The sequence below is a fragment of the Lepus europaeus genome, chromosome 12, assembly GCF_033115175.1.
Source record: "Lepus europaeus isolate LE1 chromosome 12, mLepTim1.pri, whole genome shotgun sequence".
Taxonomy (NCBI): Eukaryota; Metazoa; Chordata; class Mammalia; order Lagomorpha; family Leporidae; genus Lepus; species Lepus europaeus.
In genome coordinates this window covers 39838762-39850091 of record NC_084838.1, presented here as the reverse complement: position 1 = coordinate 39850091, position 11330 = coordinate 39838762, and the positions used below count along the sequence as shown (strand labels likewise).

The following is an 11330-nucleotide window of genomic DNA, read 5'->3' as shown; positions in this document are numbered from 1 at the left end:
GCACATGACTAAGACCCAAGTTATGGGGCCAGTGCTGTGGCATGGCAGGTAAAGCCCCTGCCTGCAGTGCCTGCATCCAATGTAAGCGCCGGTTCGAGTCCTGGCTGCTCCACTTCCAATCCAAATCTCAGTGCTGGGAAAGCACTAGAAGCAGTGGCCCAGATCCTTGGACCCTTGCACCCATACGGGAGACCTGCAGGAAGTTCCTGACTCCAGGCTTCGGATCGGCCCAGCTTCAGCTGTTGCAGCCTTTTGGGGAGTGAACCAGATGGAAAACCTGTCTGTCTGTCTGTCTCTGTAACTCTGCCTTTCAAATAAATAAATAAATCTTAAAAAACAAAAGACCCAAGTTACAAGCCAGTGTGGAAGGTGCTGCATGGGGTTGGGGAAGGAAGGATAAAGACATATATCCCTTGGGGTCGGCGATGTGGCACAGCGGGTTAATGCCCTGGCCTGAAGTGCCTGCATCCCATATGGGCGCCGGTTCTAGTCCCTAGGCTGCTCCTCTTCCAATCCAGCTCTCTGCTATGCCCTGGGGAAGCAGTAGAAGATGGCCTAAGTCCTTGGGCCCCTGTACCCATGTGGGAGACCGGGAAGAAGCTCCTGGCTCCTGGCTTTGGATCAGCGCAGCTCCGGCCGTTGCGGCCAATTGGGGAGTGAACCACTGGATGGAAGACTTCTCTCTGCCTCTCCTCTCTCTGTGTGTAATTCTGACTTTCAAATAAATAAATAAATCTTTAAAAAAAAAAAAACATATATCCCAAGGAAGTTCTCCCAGAAGGACACCTTTCATAGTAGCAGTTAGGAAGGAGATCAGATATCAGGTGCCAGGAACTCAGTCTGGGTCTCCCAAGTAAGTGGCAGGGAGCCAAATACTTGAATAATTACCACTGCTTCCCAGGGTCTGCATTGCAGGGAGCTGGAATCTGAATCCAAAGCTGGGAGCCAAACCCAGGCACTACAATGTTGGACACAGGTGTCTTTTTTTTTTTTTTTTTGACAGGTAGAGTTATAGACAATGAGAGAGACAGAGAGAAAGGTCTTCCTTCTGTTGGTTCACCCCCCGCAATGGCTGCAACAGCCAGAGCTGCGCCAATACGAAAACCAGGAGCCAGATGCTTCCTCCTGGTCTCCCATGCGGGTGCAGGAGCCCAAGCACTTGGGCCTCCTCCACTGCCCTCCCGGCCACAGCAGAGCTGGACTGGAAGAGGAGCAACCGGGACTAGAACCGGCGCCCATATGGGATGCAGGCGCTGCAGGCAGAAGATTAACCAAGTGAGCCACGGTGCTGGCCCCGACACAGGTGTCTTAATCAGTGCCTTAACCATAGCTAAACACCTGCCCTTGTGCTGTGCTTTTATAGACTAGTAGTGCAGTGAGTTTGTTTCTCCTACCAGCAACACCACAAAGGTGATTAATGCTTGTGCCACAACTTACAGTGGATACAATGTCTCTAGGTGACTGATAGGAATTCCTCAGCTCCATCACAAGCTCATGGGACCATCACCATATATGTGGTCCATCAGTGACCAAAATGTCATCATGCAGTATGGTGTGTTGTATGCACACACATATGTCTTGGTTTTCCCTTATGTGAAAGGATATAAATAATACCCACTTCAAAACATTTTAAAGATTAAATGGGGGCAGCGCCGCGGCTCACTAGGCTAATCCTCTGCCTTGTGGCGCCGGCATACCGGGTTCTAGTCCCGGTCGGGGCGCCAGATTCTGTCCTGGTTGCCCCTCTTCCAGGCCAGCTCTCTGCTGTGGCCCGGGAGTGCAGTGGAGGATGGCCCAAGTCCTTGGGCCCTGCACCTGCATGGGAGACCAGGAGAAGCACCTGGCTCCTGCCTTCAGATCAGCACGACGCGCCGGCTGCAGCGGCCATTGGAGGGTGAAGCAATGGCAAAAAGGAAGACCTTTCTCTCTGTCTCTCTCACTATCCACTCTGCCTGTCAAAAAAAAAAAAAAATAGAAAAGAAAAAAAAGATTAAATGGGATATGTGAGAATACACTAAAGTGTCCATCTGCAAACCAGAAGAGGGCCCTCACTAGCAATCAAATTGGCCAGGACCTTGATCTTAGATTTCCCAGCTTCTAGAATTATGATTAATAAATATGTATTGTCTAAATAAAAAAAAGGTAAATGGGATAACAAATGCTAAAGTATACATTTGTTCTACATCTCTGAGGAAGAAGAAACACCACATTACTCAACTTTTTAAAATTAAACCTGGCTTGAAAACTCCATTTACTAGGGTGGGAAGACTACTGACATCAATCATTGTTGGGGTCTTTTTTCCTCTTTAGTGTACACTGACCAATAAAAAAAAAAAAAAAACCCGAGTATGAAATAGTCTCTAGTCTTCAGCCTGTCATGGTTGCCTCTGTGATGCTCATTGTCTAAGCCCATATGGTCCATTCCACAGCATCTCTGCGAGCACGCGTGCTAGCGTTCTTTGCAGTTCCCAAGACTGTATGCTGGTTGCTTGGTTGCCCGGCCATTAAGTCAGCTCCCCATCAAAGGCCTGCTCCTCCTGGAGGGCTTCTACACAGACCCTGCCGCTCGCTCATGGAGTCTGTCGCTACATCTCTTTTCCCAAGTGCCTGGACCCACTGTTATCCTTAGGCAACTCTTCTCTTTCAGTCTAGTTCCTGCTCCATCTTTTTTTTTTTTTTTTTTTTACAGGCAGAGTGGACAGTGAGAGAAAGAGAGACAGAGAGAAAGGTCTTCCTTTTGCCATTGGTTCACCCTCCAATGGCCACCACCGCTGGTGCGCTGTGGCCGGTGCATCATGCTGATCGGAAGGCAGGAGCCAGGTGCTTCTCCTGGTCTCCCATGCAGGTACAGGGCCCAAGTCCTTGTGCCATCCTCCACTGCACTCCCTGGCCACAGCAGAGAGCTGGCCTGGAAGAGGGGCAACCGGGACAGAATCCGGAGCCCCAACCGGGACTAGAACCCGGTGTGCCAGCGCCGCAAAGTGGAGGATTAGCCTAGTGAGCCGTGGCGCCAGCCTCCTCCTCCATCTTATCCTCTTCAAAAACACCCAGCTAAATTAAACTGCCCCCACACAAGTGTGTGGATAAGGCCATAGAATAGGTATATTTCAACTTTGGTTTGAGACCAGGAAACACAAAATCCATTAATAACAAACCCAAAATCCCTGGGAGAGAGAATGTTACCTTTTTAATCCCACTGAGGATCTCCTCTGGCAAGGAATGGGAGACAGAAACTAGTAATTTGGTAAATTATCTTGCCATAAACCTAAATGAATGGGATGGTGCTGTGGTGCAGCAGGTTAATGCCCTGAAGCACCGGCATCCCATATGGGCTCCGCTTCCAATCCAGCTCTCTGCTATGGCCTGAGATGGCAGTAGAAGATGGCCCAAGTCCTTGGGCCCCTGCACCTGCATGGGAGACCTGGAAGAAGCTCCTGGCTACTGGCTTCGGATTGGCACAGTTCCAGCTGTTGCAGCCATCTGGGGAGTAAGCCAGTGGAAGGAAGACCTCTCTCTCTCTCTTCCTCTCCTCTCTCTGTGTAACTGTGACTTTCAAATAAATAAATAAACCTTTAAAAAAAAAAAAAACCCTAAATGAATGAGCACAAAGTACACAGTATTTTCTTTTCTGTTTCCTGTCAGGACTCAACTTCTTCATCCAAAGATTGCACACTCAAGTAACGGGCGAGTAATGCAAATGAGTAAAAATGGACAAGTATAAGAAGACAAAACAGCAGGCACAATGATAAACAGCAACTAGCTCTTAGTCTTGGCATTAGCTAAAAGAACATGGTGAGGACTGCATTGAGCTGGAAAACACATGTCCATTCCAAAAGCAGCAAATACGAGTTAGCTCCAAATGGCCTGACTTTGTGGAAATGCAAGTCCAGTGTAGCCAGATTTTAATTTGGAAATATCGTGTACCATCCATTGGTTCACAATGTTGGCTATGCATTCAAGATTTTTATTTATTTATTTATTTATTTATTTTGACAGGCAGAGTGGACAGTGAGAGAGAGAGACAGAGAGAAAGGTCTTCCTTTTGCCGTTGGTTCACCCTCCAATGGCCGCCGCGGTAGCGCGCTGCGGCCGGCGCACCGCGCTGTTCCGATGGCAGGAGCCAGGTACTTCTCCTGGTCTCCCATGGGGTGCAGGACCCAAGGACTTGGGCCATCCTCCACTGCACTCCCTAGCCACAGCAGAGAGCTGGCTTGGAAGAGGGGCAACGGGGACAGGATCGGTGCCCCGACCGGGACTAGAACCCGGTGTGCCGGCGCCGCAAGGCGGAGGATTAGCCTGTTGAGCCACGGCGCCGGCCAAGATTTTTATTTTTTAAAAGAACACTATTGGTAACACTGGGTAAAATATTACATCTCAGAAGGTTTTCTTTATTTCTTTCTATGGTTTAGCTATCACATATATGCTGCAAGCTGTCAAACCTACATCTCCCCCATAGATTGCTCTCCCAAGTTTCAGATCCATGTATCTCTGCCTCTCTCCTGGCTCTACCTTGAGGTGTCCATAGATCCAAAGTCTATAATGGAACTCATCACCCCACCACCCTAAATTGGTTCCCAGGTCTGGGATCCCTATTCAGTGAAACAGCACCAACACACAGTTTCTCAAATCAAAAACCCTGGAGGGGGATGATGTTGTGGCACAGAAGGTTAAATCACTGCCTGCGATGCTGGCATCCTGTATGGTGAGAACCAGTTTGAGTCCCAGGTGCTCCACTTCCGATCCAGCTCCTAGCTAACTTGCTTGGGAAATGGCAGAGAATGGCCCAGGTGTTTCAGCTCCTGCACCCACGTGGGGGACCTGGAAGAAGCTCCTGGCTCCTAGCCTGGTTCCCTACCCCAGCCACTGCAGCTATCTGGGGAGTGAAAAAGCAAATGAAAGATCCCTCTCTCTCTTCCTCTCTCTCTCTCTCTCTCTCTCTCTCTCTCTCTCTGTGTGTGTAACTCTTTCAAATAAATAAATAAATAAATCTTAAGGAAATAAAACCCCTAGAGACATCTTCAATTTATTTTCTCTGCCACTGCAATCCATTGGTAACCAAGTATAATCAGTTCTATCTCTAGAATTCAAGGTGAATCCAGTGTTTACCATTCCCACCATCAGTGCCTGTACTGACAATCCTCATCTTTTGACTTAACTAAAGCAAGAGTCCCTAACTGATCTCTTGCCTTCAATCTCTTTGCCCTGTTTTCTACGATACAAACTTTTCAATGGTTTCCCATCACATTCAATAAATTTCCAACTTCCTAGCCTAGTATTCAGGGCCCTTTGCAATCTTATCTTCCCAGGTGCCATCTCCTATTGCTTCCCAAAATCCCATTCAATATTAGACATACTAAAATACTTCCAATGTATGTAATGAGACACACTTTCTCTGCTCCAGCGCCTCTGTACCTGTGGGTCCTACTGCTGAGATCGTCCTTTTCCTGCTCCCTGCATTATGTCCTAATTTTCTTGATTCCTCACATAAAGCATTAATCATCTCTTCTGGGAAGCCCCCCACCCGGCCCAGGCTGGTAGATCACCTCTTCCTTGTTCTCTGTCTCCATAGATCCTTGTACATGTCTCTATTTTCACTTCTGTCAGCAATACTTGACTCTTTCCTCCACTTGAAATGGCACCTACTTTATTGTAGAGACTCTATTTTATTTCTATCACCTTGAGATGGAGCAGATACCTGATCTCTAATAGACCCTCAATAGATGTATGTCGAAGAAGCAAAGTTCAACTCATGGAACCAACTCATGGTTTCTCAAGATCACATGACTAATCGGTGACAGAACTAGAGAACCCAAGTCTCCTCATTTTTGGTTCAGCACTCTTCCTACCAGCCTAAACCAGTCTTTGATGGGGAAGAGGGAGAGCATTACGTTGTACAGGGAAGGCAAGGATTAAAGTCTGGTCCTGAAGGAAGTGTGACACAAACCAGAGTGGTGACTTTGGAGGAAAGAGGAGAAAATGAGAAATGCTTACATTTGACTTGTCATCTTTAACATAAAGTGCTTCTCTAAAAGATCTCAGTCAATCTGAAGTCAAATAAGGCAGCTCATGCCCGACATGAGCATAAACAAGAACAGAACAGACTCTTTTAAGGAGGGAATGAGGTTTATAATCAGGAACTTTAAAAGAAGTAAATTTTAATACAGCATTCAGTATGTACTAAGTATTAATTTGAAGCACCCACATTTCGTCACTTAACCCTCTACACAATCCTCACTACATAGGTGAGAAAACTGAGGCCCTGAAGTGTTAGGTAGTATGACAGAGGTTTCACAGGTAGGGAGAGGCAGAGCTGGGATTTGAACGAGGCATTTCAGTGCTACAATCCATGTCCTTAACTGCAATGTCTAAAGCATAATCATGACCTTGGCAAACAACACAAAAAGGATCACTCGGACTCCACTGCATGAGGTAAGAACTGTCCAAGGGAGGCAATTTTGTGGCCCTAAATTCAGGGAGAAGGCTGTTGGGCCTGGCCCATGTGGGGGATGGGAGTTCTTTGTTCTGTGATGTAGTGATGACCTCAGGGTAAACTGCCGCTTGGCTGAGAAAAATGGAATGGCTGCTGGAGGACGTGTTTGGGGCTGAGGGAGATATGGAGATTCTCTGGGGCCAGCTGACTCATGCCCTCGCCTGCAGACACTGTGGCAGCAGCTGCCTCCAGAGTCCAGGAAACCTGGTGATACTGTTCTTGTTCATGGTTTGGCAGATCCGGAGGTGGCAACATCTAGGGATGTGGCAACAGCTTCAGCCCACGTGGTCTGGGGACAAGAAGCAAGACAAGGTGGGTGACCTCTGATCCTGGATGTGCAGCCAGGTAACATAGCTGTTATGTCAGATGAAGTGTTAGGTCAGATGAAGTGTCGCTGGAATGGATGTGGACCCAGGTGAGTGACTAAGAGGTTAGGCTGAGTGATTGACCACGGACCTGTGCTTTGAAGTCAAGTGAATGATCACTGAGCCTAAGACGTAAGGTTATGTGAGAAAATCATGCTCTCCAAATGACCAGGTAGAGTGAGTGCCCATTTGGGAAGTGAAATGGAGACTGAGGGCTTCATGACACATGCTGCATCTCTGAAGAGGCTTCATGCCTGACTGTAGCTTTCTCTATTTCCTAGGGCCTATCACTTCTATACTATGTGGCCTTCCTTGGTTGCCTGTGGAAGAAGAAATCAGAGAAGGAGGTGGAGGAAGAAGAGGAGGAAGAGGAAGAAGAAGAGGAGGAGGGGGAGGAAGAGGAGGAGGAGAAAGAAGAGGACGAGGACGAGGAAGAGGAAGCATCTCTGTATCCAATGGAGCAATGTTCTCCCCAAAGAGCTCCCATACAAGAGCAAGGCACCACAGCCCTGCCTCAGCCATCTCGTGGTTCTGAGGGCCTTCCCAAGGTCACAGGGACATTAGAGAAAATACTCTCACAGCCTCCAAGCCCTTCTGGATCCTTCCCCACCTTCCAGATCCTGACCAACCTACCCGTGAGGCACAACACAGCACCAGGAAGCCACCTGCAACAGAGAAAAAGCCAGCTCTTCTGGGGTCTCCCCTCTCTGCACAGCGAGTCTTTGGAGGCCATTTTCTTGAGCAGAAATGGCCCCTTTCCCCTGAGGTTGTATGTTCGTCCTTCTGTCTTCTTCAACAAGCTTGCTTTCCTGCCTAGGTATAACCTCTTTCCCCAAAGTCACTTCCCAACCCAGTTTCCTATCCTTGAAGCACATACTTTAGAAGATATGGAAGGAATGGTTTCTGGTCCTCAGTTGCTTCCACCTCCATCTCTTCCTGTCCCATCACTACCCCTCCACAAGGGAGTCCTATCTGGCACTAAGGGAAATACACAGTGGCTTACACAGCAGAGAGGGAGTCCTTGGGTAGACCAAGTCCGGTACCCACAGCCTGAATCCCAAATAATCAGACCCTCTAAGCTCTTCTCATCTGAGGCCTGGAGGAGGGTGTCAGGGGACCCCAGCCCTCATCAACACAATCCGGATTTACCCTCTGCTTTGCTGTATCCATCTAGCTGTTTGGGAATCCAAACTAGGTTTGAGGCCCAGTGGAGGACCATGGGGCAAAATGAGAATCTGCACATTTCTGAGTCAACAATGCCAGCTTCTAGCTCAAACCCAGCCTTACTGCCAAAACTCCAGGAAGTAAACTCTATAGGAGGCCTGTCTGGTTCCAAAGCCCCCTGGAAAACTATAGAGCAAAAAGAGAACCCTCAGGTCTCTGAGTCCCCAGTCCTAGCACCATGCCAACCCCTCATCCCCAAGATGGCAGCTCAAGGAACTGGCCCCTTGGGAATCCCACCTGGATATCAGATTCACTGGGGAACCATAGAACATAAAGCCCCTCAGTCCCCAATGTCAAGCCCCTGCCAACCCCCGGCTTGTGTGTCAGAATCCCAAAAAGTCAGTCCTCAAAGAGGACTTTGTGCACCCAAGGACTTCTTGGGAACTATGGGCTACAGAGAGAATCTTCAGACCTCTGAGGCTCCAATGCCAGCCCCCTGCCCTCTCCTAGACTCCCTGCCAGAACTCCAAAGAGAGCATCCTCTAGAATATGAGGCTCCGTTGGGAAGCAGAGAAAACTCAGGAAACTGGGCCTCTGAACCCTCAACCTTGGACCTCAAGCCAGGACTCCATGAACCCAACCCTGCATGTGCCCCAACAGCATCTGAGACTCCAGGGAAGGGCACGCAGAGTAGAGAAAATCTTTCAGTCTCTGTAGACCCAGCTTCATCTCCCAACCTGCCCTCAGCCTCTCTGTTGGAGTCTCTGGTAACGGGCCCCCAGGGAGTCCTGTCTGAGTCCAAACCCTCATGGGAGACCAATGGGCAGAGAATCAATCTCTGGGCATCTGACTCCCCATACCCTCTCCACAGTGCACCACTAGCCCCCTCTACAGAACCGCACATAATCAATACTGTGGAAGGCTTGCCTACATCAGAAGCTACACAGAAGGCTACTGAGCATCCCAGGAATTCCTGGCCTTCTGAACCCCCACTTCTGGCCCTCAGCTCAACCCCAGCTGTTATAGTAGAGCAGCCCAGAGTTAGTCCCATGGGGGTCCTGTTTGATTCTAAGGCTAGATGTGGGGACGCGGGAGGGACAAAGAGCTCCTGGGACTCTGAGGTCCCTGCCTGCAGCTTACCCCAAGGTCCGCAAGGAGCCAGCCTCCTGGGAGTCCTGTTTGACTCTGAGCCTGTTGGGGCAGTCGTGGAGCAGAGAAAAAACATTGTTTCTGTGTCCCCTGTTTGGGACTCCAAACCACCCCCAAAGTCTGTTTCAAAGTCCCACGTAAGTAGTGAGCCTTTTGAAGATCAATGCAACTGTAATTCTGAGGGGGAAGCAGCAGAACAGAAAGAGAACTGCTGTGCTTTTAAGGGCCCAGACCCCAGCTCACTCGCTGTTCCTCTGCCAGAGCCACACATTGACCTTGATCTTGTATGCAGAAATGTGCAACAGAGAGAGGTCCCCCAGGACCTCAGCCTTCCAAAAGTGGATCCCTTGAAACCAATAGCCTGGTCTCCCACCACAGCTGAAGTTCTGAAGATTGAGCCCACTCAGCCCAGCCTATCCAGTCTGGTCCCAGGGACTAAGGCAGAAGCCCCATCCTCCCAGGCAGAGGCTGTCCCAGAGGTGCTCACTTGCAGTGAGATCCACGCCTGGCAATGGAGTAGAGAGTTGGAACTCATGCTCAAGAAACTGCAGCAGAGTCCGGCTTCCAGATCCCCTCGCCCAAGTCAACAGTTTTGCAGCTCTCCTGCCCTGAGCTCCCCACCTCCAGACTCCTGGGAACTGTCTTCCTACCCCCGACAGCAGACTGACCCCTCCAACCTGTGCCCCCATTCTTCAAGCTATTATCCCCCCAAAATTCACAGCACAGTACTTCAACCTGCCCAGGCTTCCCACAGTCATCACTCTCATTTCTCTTCCCAGACTCTGCCACGAGGGTCTGGCAGAGCAGAAAAAGGGTCTCCGAGAGCAGAGAAAATAAAGAGGAAGATGGTGGTCCAGGTCTCAGGTGTCCACAGGGAGTCTAGTCAGAATAGTCCAGGCCTGAGAGAACCCTCAAATCCCAAGGTTCTGGCCTCAGGCAAGAGACAGGAAAAGGCTCCAGTCCTAACTTTATCCAAAAAGACAGAGAGCCCCAGAAAACCCAAAGCAGGAGAGCACAGCAAGATAGGGTCACCCACAGTCACAGGCACCCAGGCCCAAAGAGGAGTGGAGGCCTCTGTGAGCAGACTGTCCCAAAGGCCTCAGCACAAAGGCCAAGGACCTCAACACACTGCTCTTCCCACGGCTGCTGGTCCCCAGTACCAGAGACAGGACATGCAATACTCTTACCACTGTAAGCACTGTCCTTGGGCCCGTGTGCAGACGCGTCTCTCTCCTCCCACACCCCAGGCTCCCCTTACCAGGCGTCTCCAAAAGGCATTAGCAAAGTTGCTGGGTACCCACAGACCCCTGCCCACCAAATCTAGTCAGTAAAGGCTGGTAGTACTGACACCCAGTTCCCCAAGACCTGAAGCCAAATCAGGTGGAGCTTGGAAATGGAGCCAGAGGAATTCTAAATAAACTAGCTAAACCCAGATTAAATCGCATGTCTTCTTTGGAGCCAAGGTACAGGGAATTTCAGTTCCCCGTAAGCTTTTGCTGCAGCCACATCCACTCAAGAGCAAGTCCCAGTAGTAGAGCTCAGCGTTTCGCAGGCTTAACTTTGTGCTCAGACCTCCACAGATCACCACATCTGGAATTTACACATCCCTACTTTATGGGGTGAGGCTGTAGGGCCGGGGGCAGTGTTGCTCTTCAAAGACTTCACAGTGAATGAACAGAAAAATATATCCACTCAACATGAACACAACTAGTCAGGGTCAAGACAGTTCTTGGTCCTGTGTATGACCTCCTTCTTTATCCACAGTACTCAAGGCCAGAAAAACAAGTTCCCTTTCATATTTAGTAACCATTAGGAATTTTTCTTCTAACAAATTACAAAATACATCTGACAAGTCTGAGACATCAAATCAAGGGGTTGGCAGGACTTGTTCCTCTCTAGGTTTTGGGTAGGTTCACTCCTTGCCTTTCTCTGCGTCTAGAGGCTGCCCGTATTCCTTGGTTACTGCCCCCTTTACCTTCAAAGACAGCAAGGGCAAATCCTTACATCATATCTCCCTGGTCTCTCTTCCTCCATCCACTTTTAAGGACACTTCTGAGTACAATGGGCCCATCTGGATAATCCAGGGCACTCTTCCTATCTTAAAGTCAGCTGATGAATTATCTTAAGTCCTCTTGCCAGGAAAAATGTACTTAGAGGTTCCA

At 49.2% G+C, this 11330-nt stretch overlaps 1 protein-coding gene across 1 annotated transcript; it reads left to right on the top strand.

Moving 5' to 3' along the window:
• The first annotated feature begins 6571 nt into the window (after nt 1-6571).
• Nucleotides 6572-10499, top strand: SPATA31G1 (SPATA31 subfamily G member 1). The gene is made up of 3 exons (XM_062206740.1): nt 6572-6802; nt 7137-7202; nt 7260-10499. Exons 1-3 carry the CDS (start codon nt 6572-6574, stop codon nt 10497-10499), a joined length of 3537 nt encoding a protein of 1178 aa, XP_062062724.1.
• Nucleotides 10500-11330: the final 831 nt, after the last annotated feature.

Coding starts and splice junctions, on each gene's coding strand:
- SPATA31G1 (XM_062206740.1), top strand. CDS start 6,572: ATGGAATGGCTGCTGGAGGACGTGTTTGGGGCTGAGGGAGATATGGAG. Junction 6,803..7,136: donor GGGACAAGAAGCAAGACAAG/GTGGGTGACCTC, acceptor TCTATTTCCTAG/GGCCTATCACTTCTATACTA. Junction 7,203..7,259: donor AGAAGAAATCAGAGAAGGAG/GTGGAGGAAGAA, acceptor GAGGAAGAGGAG/GAGGAGAAAGAAGAGGACGA.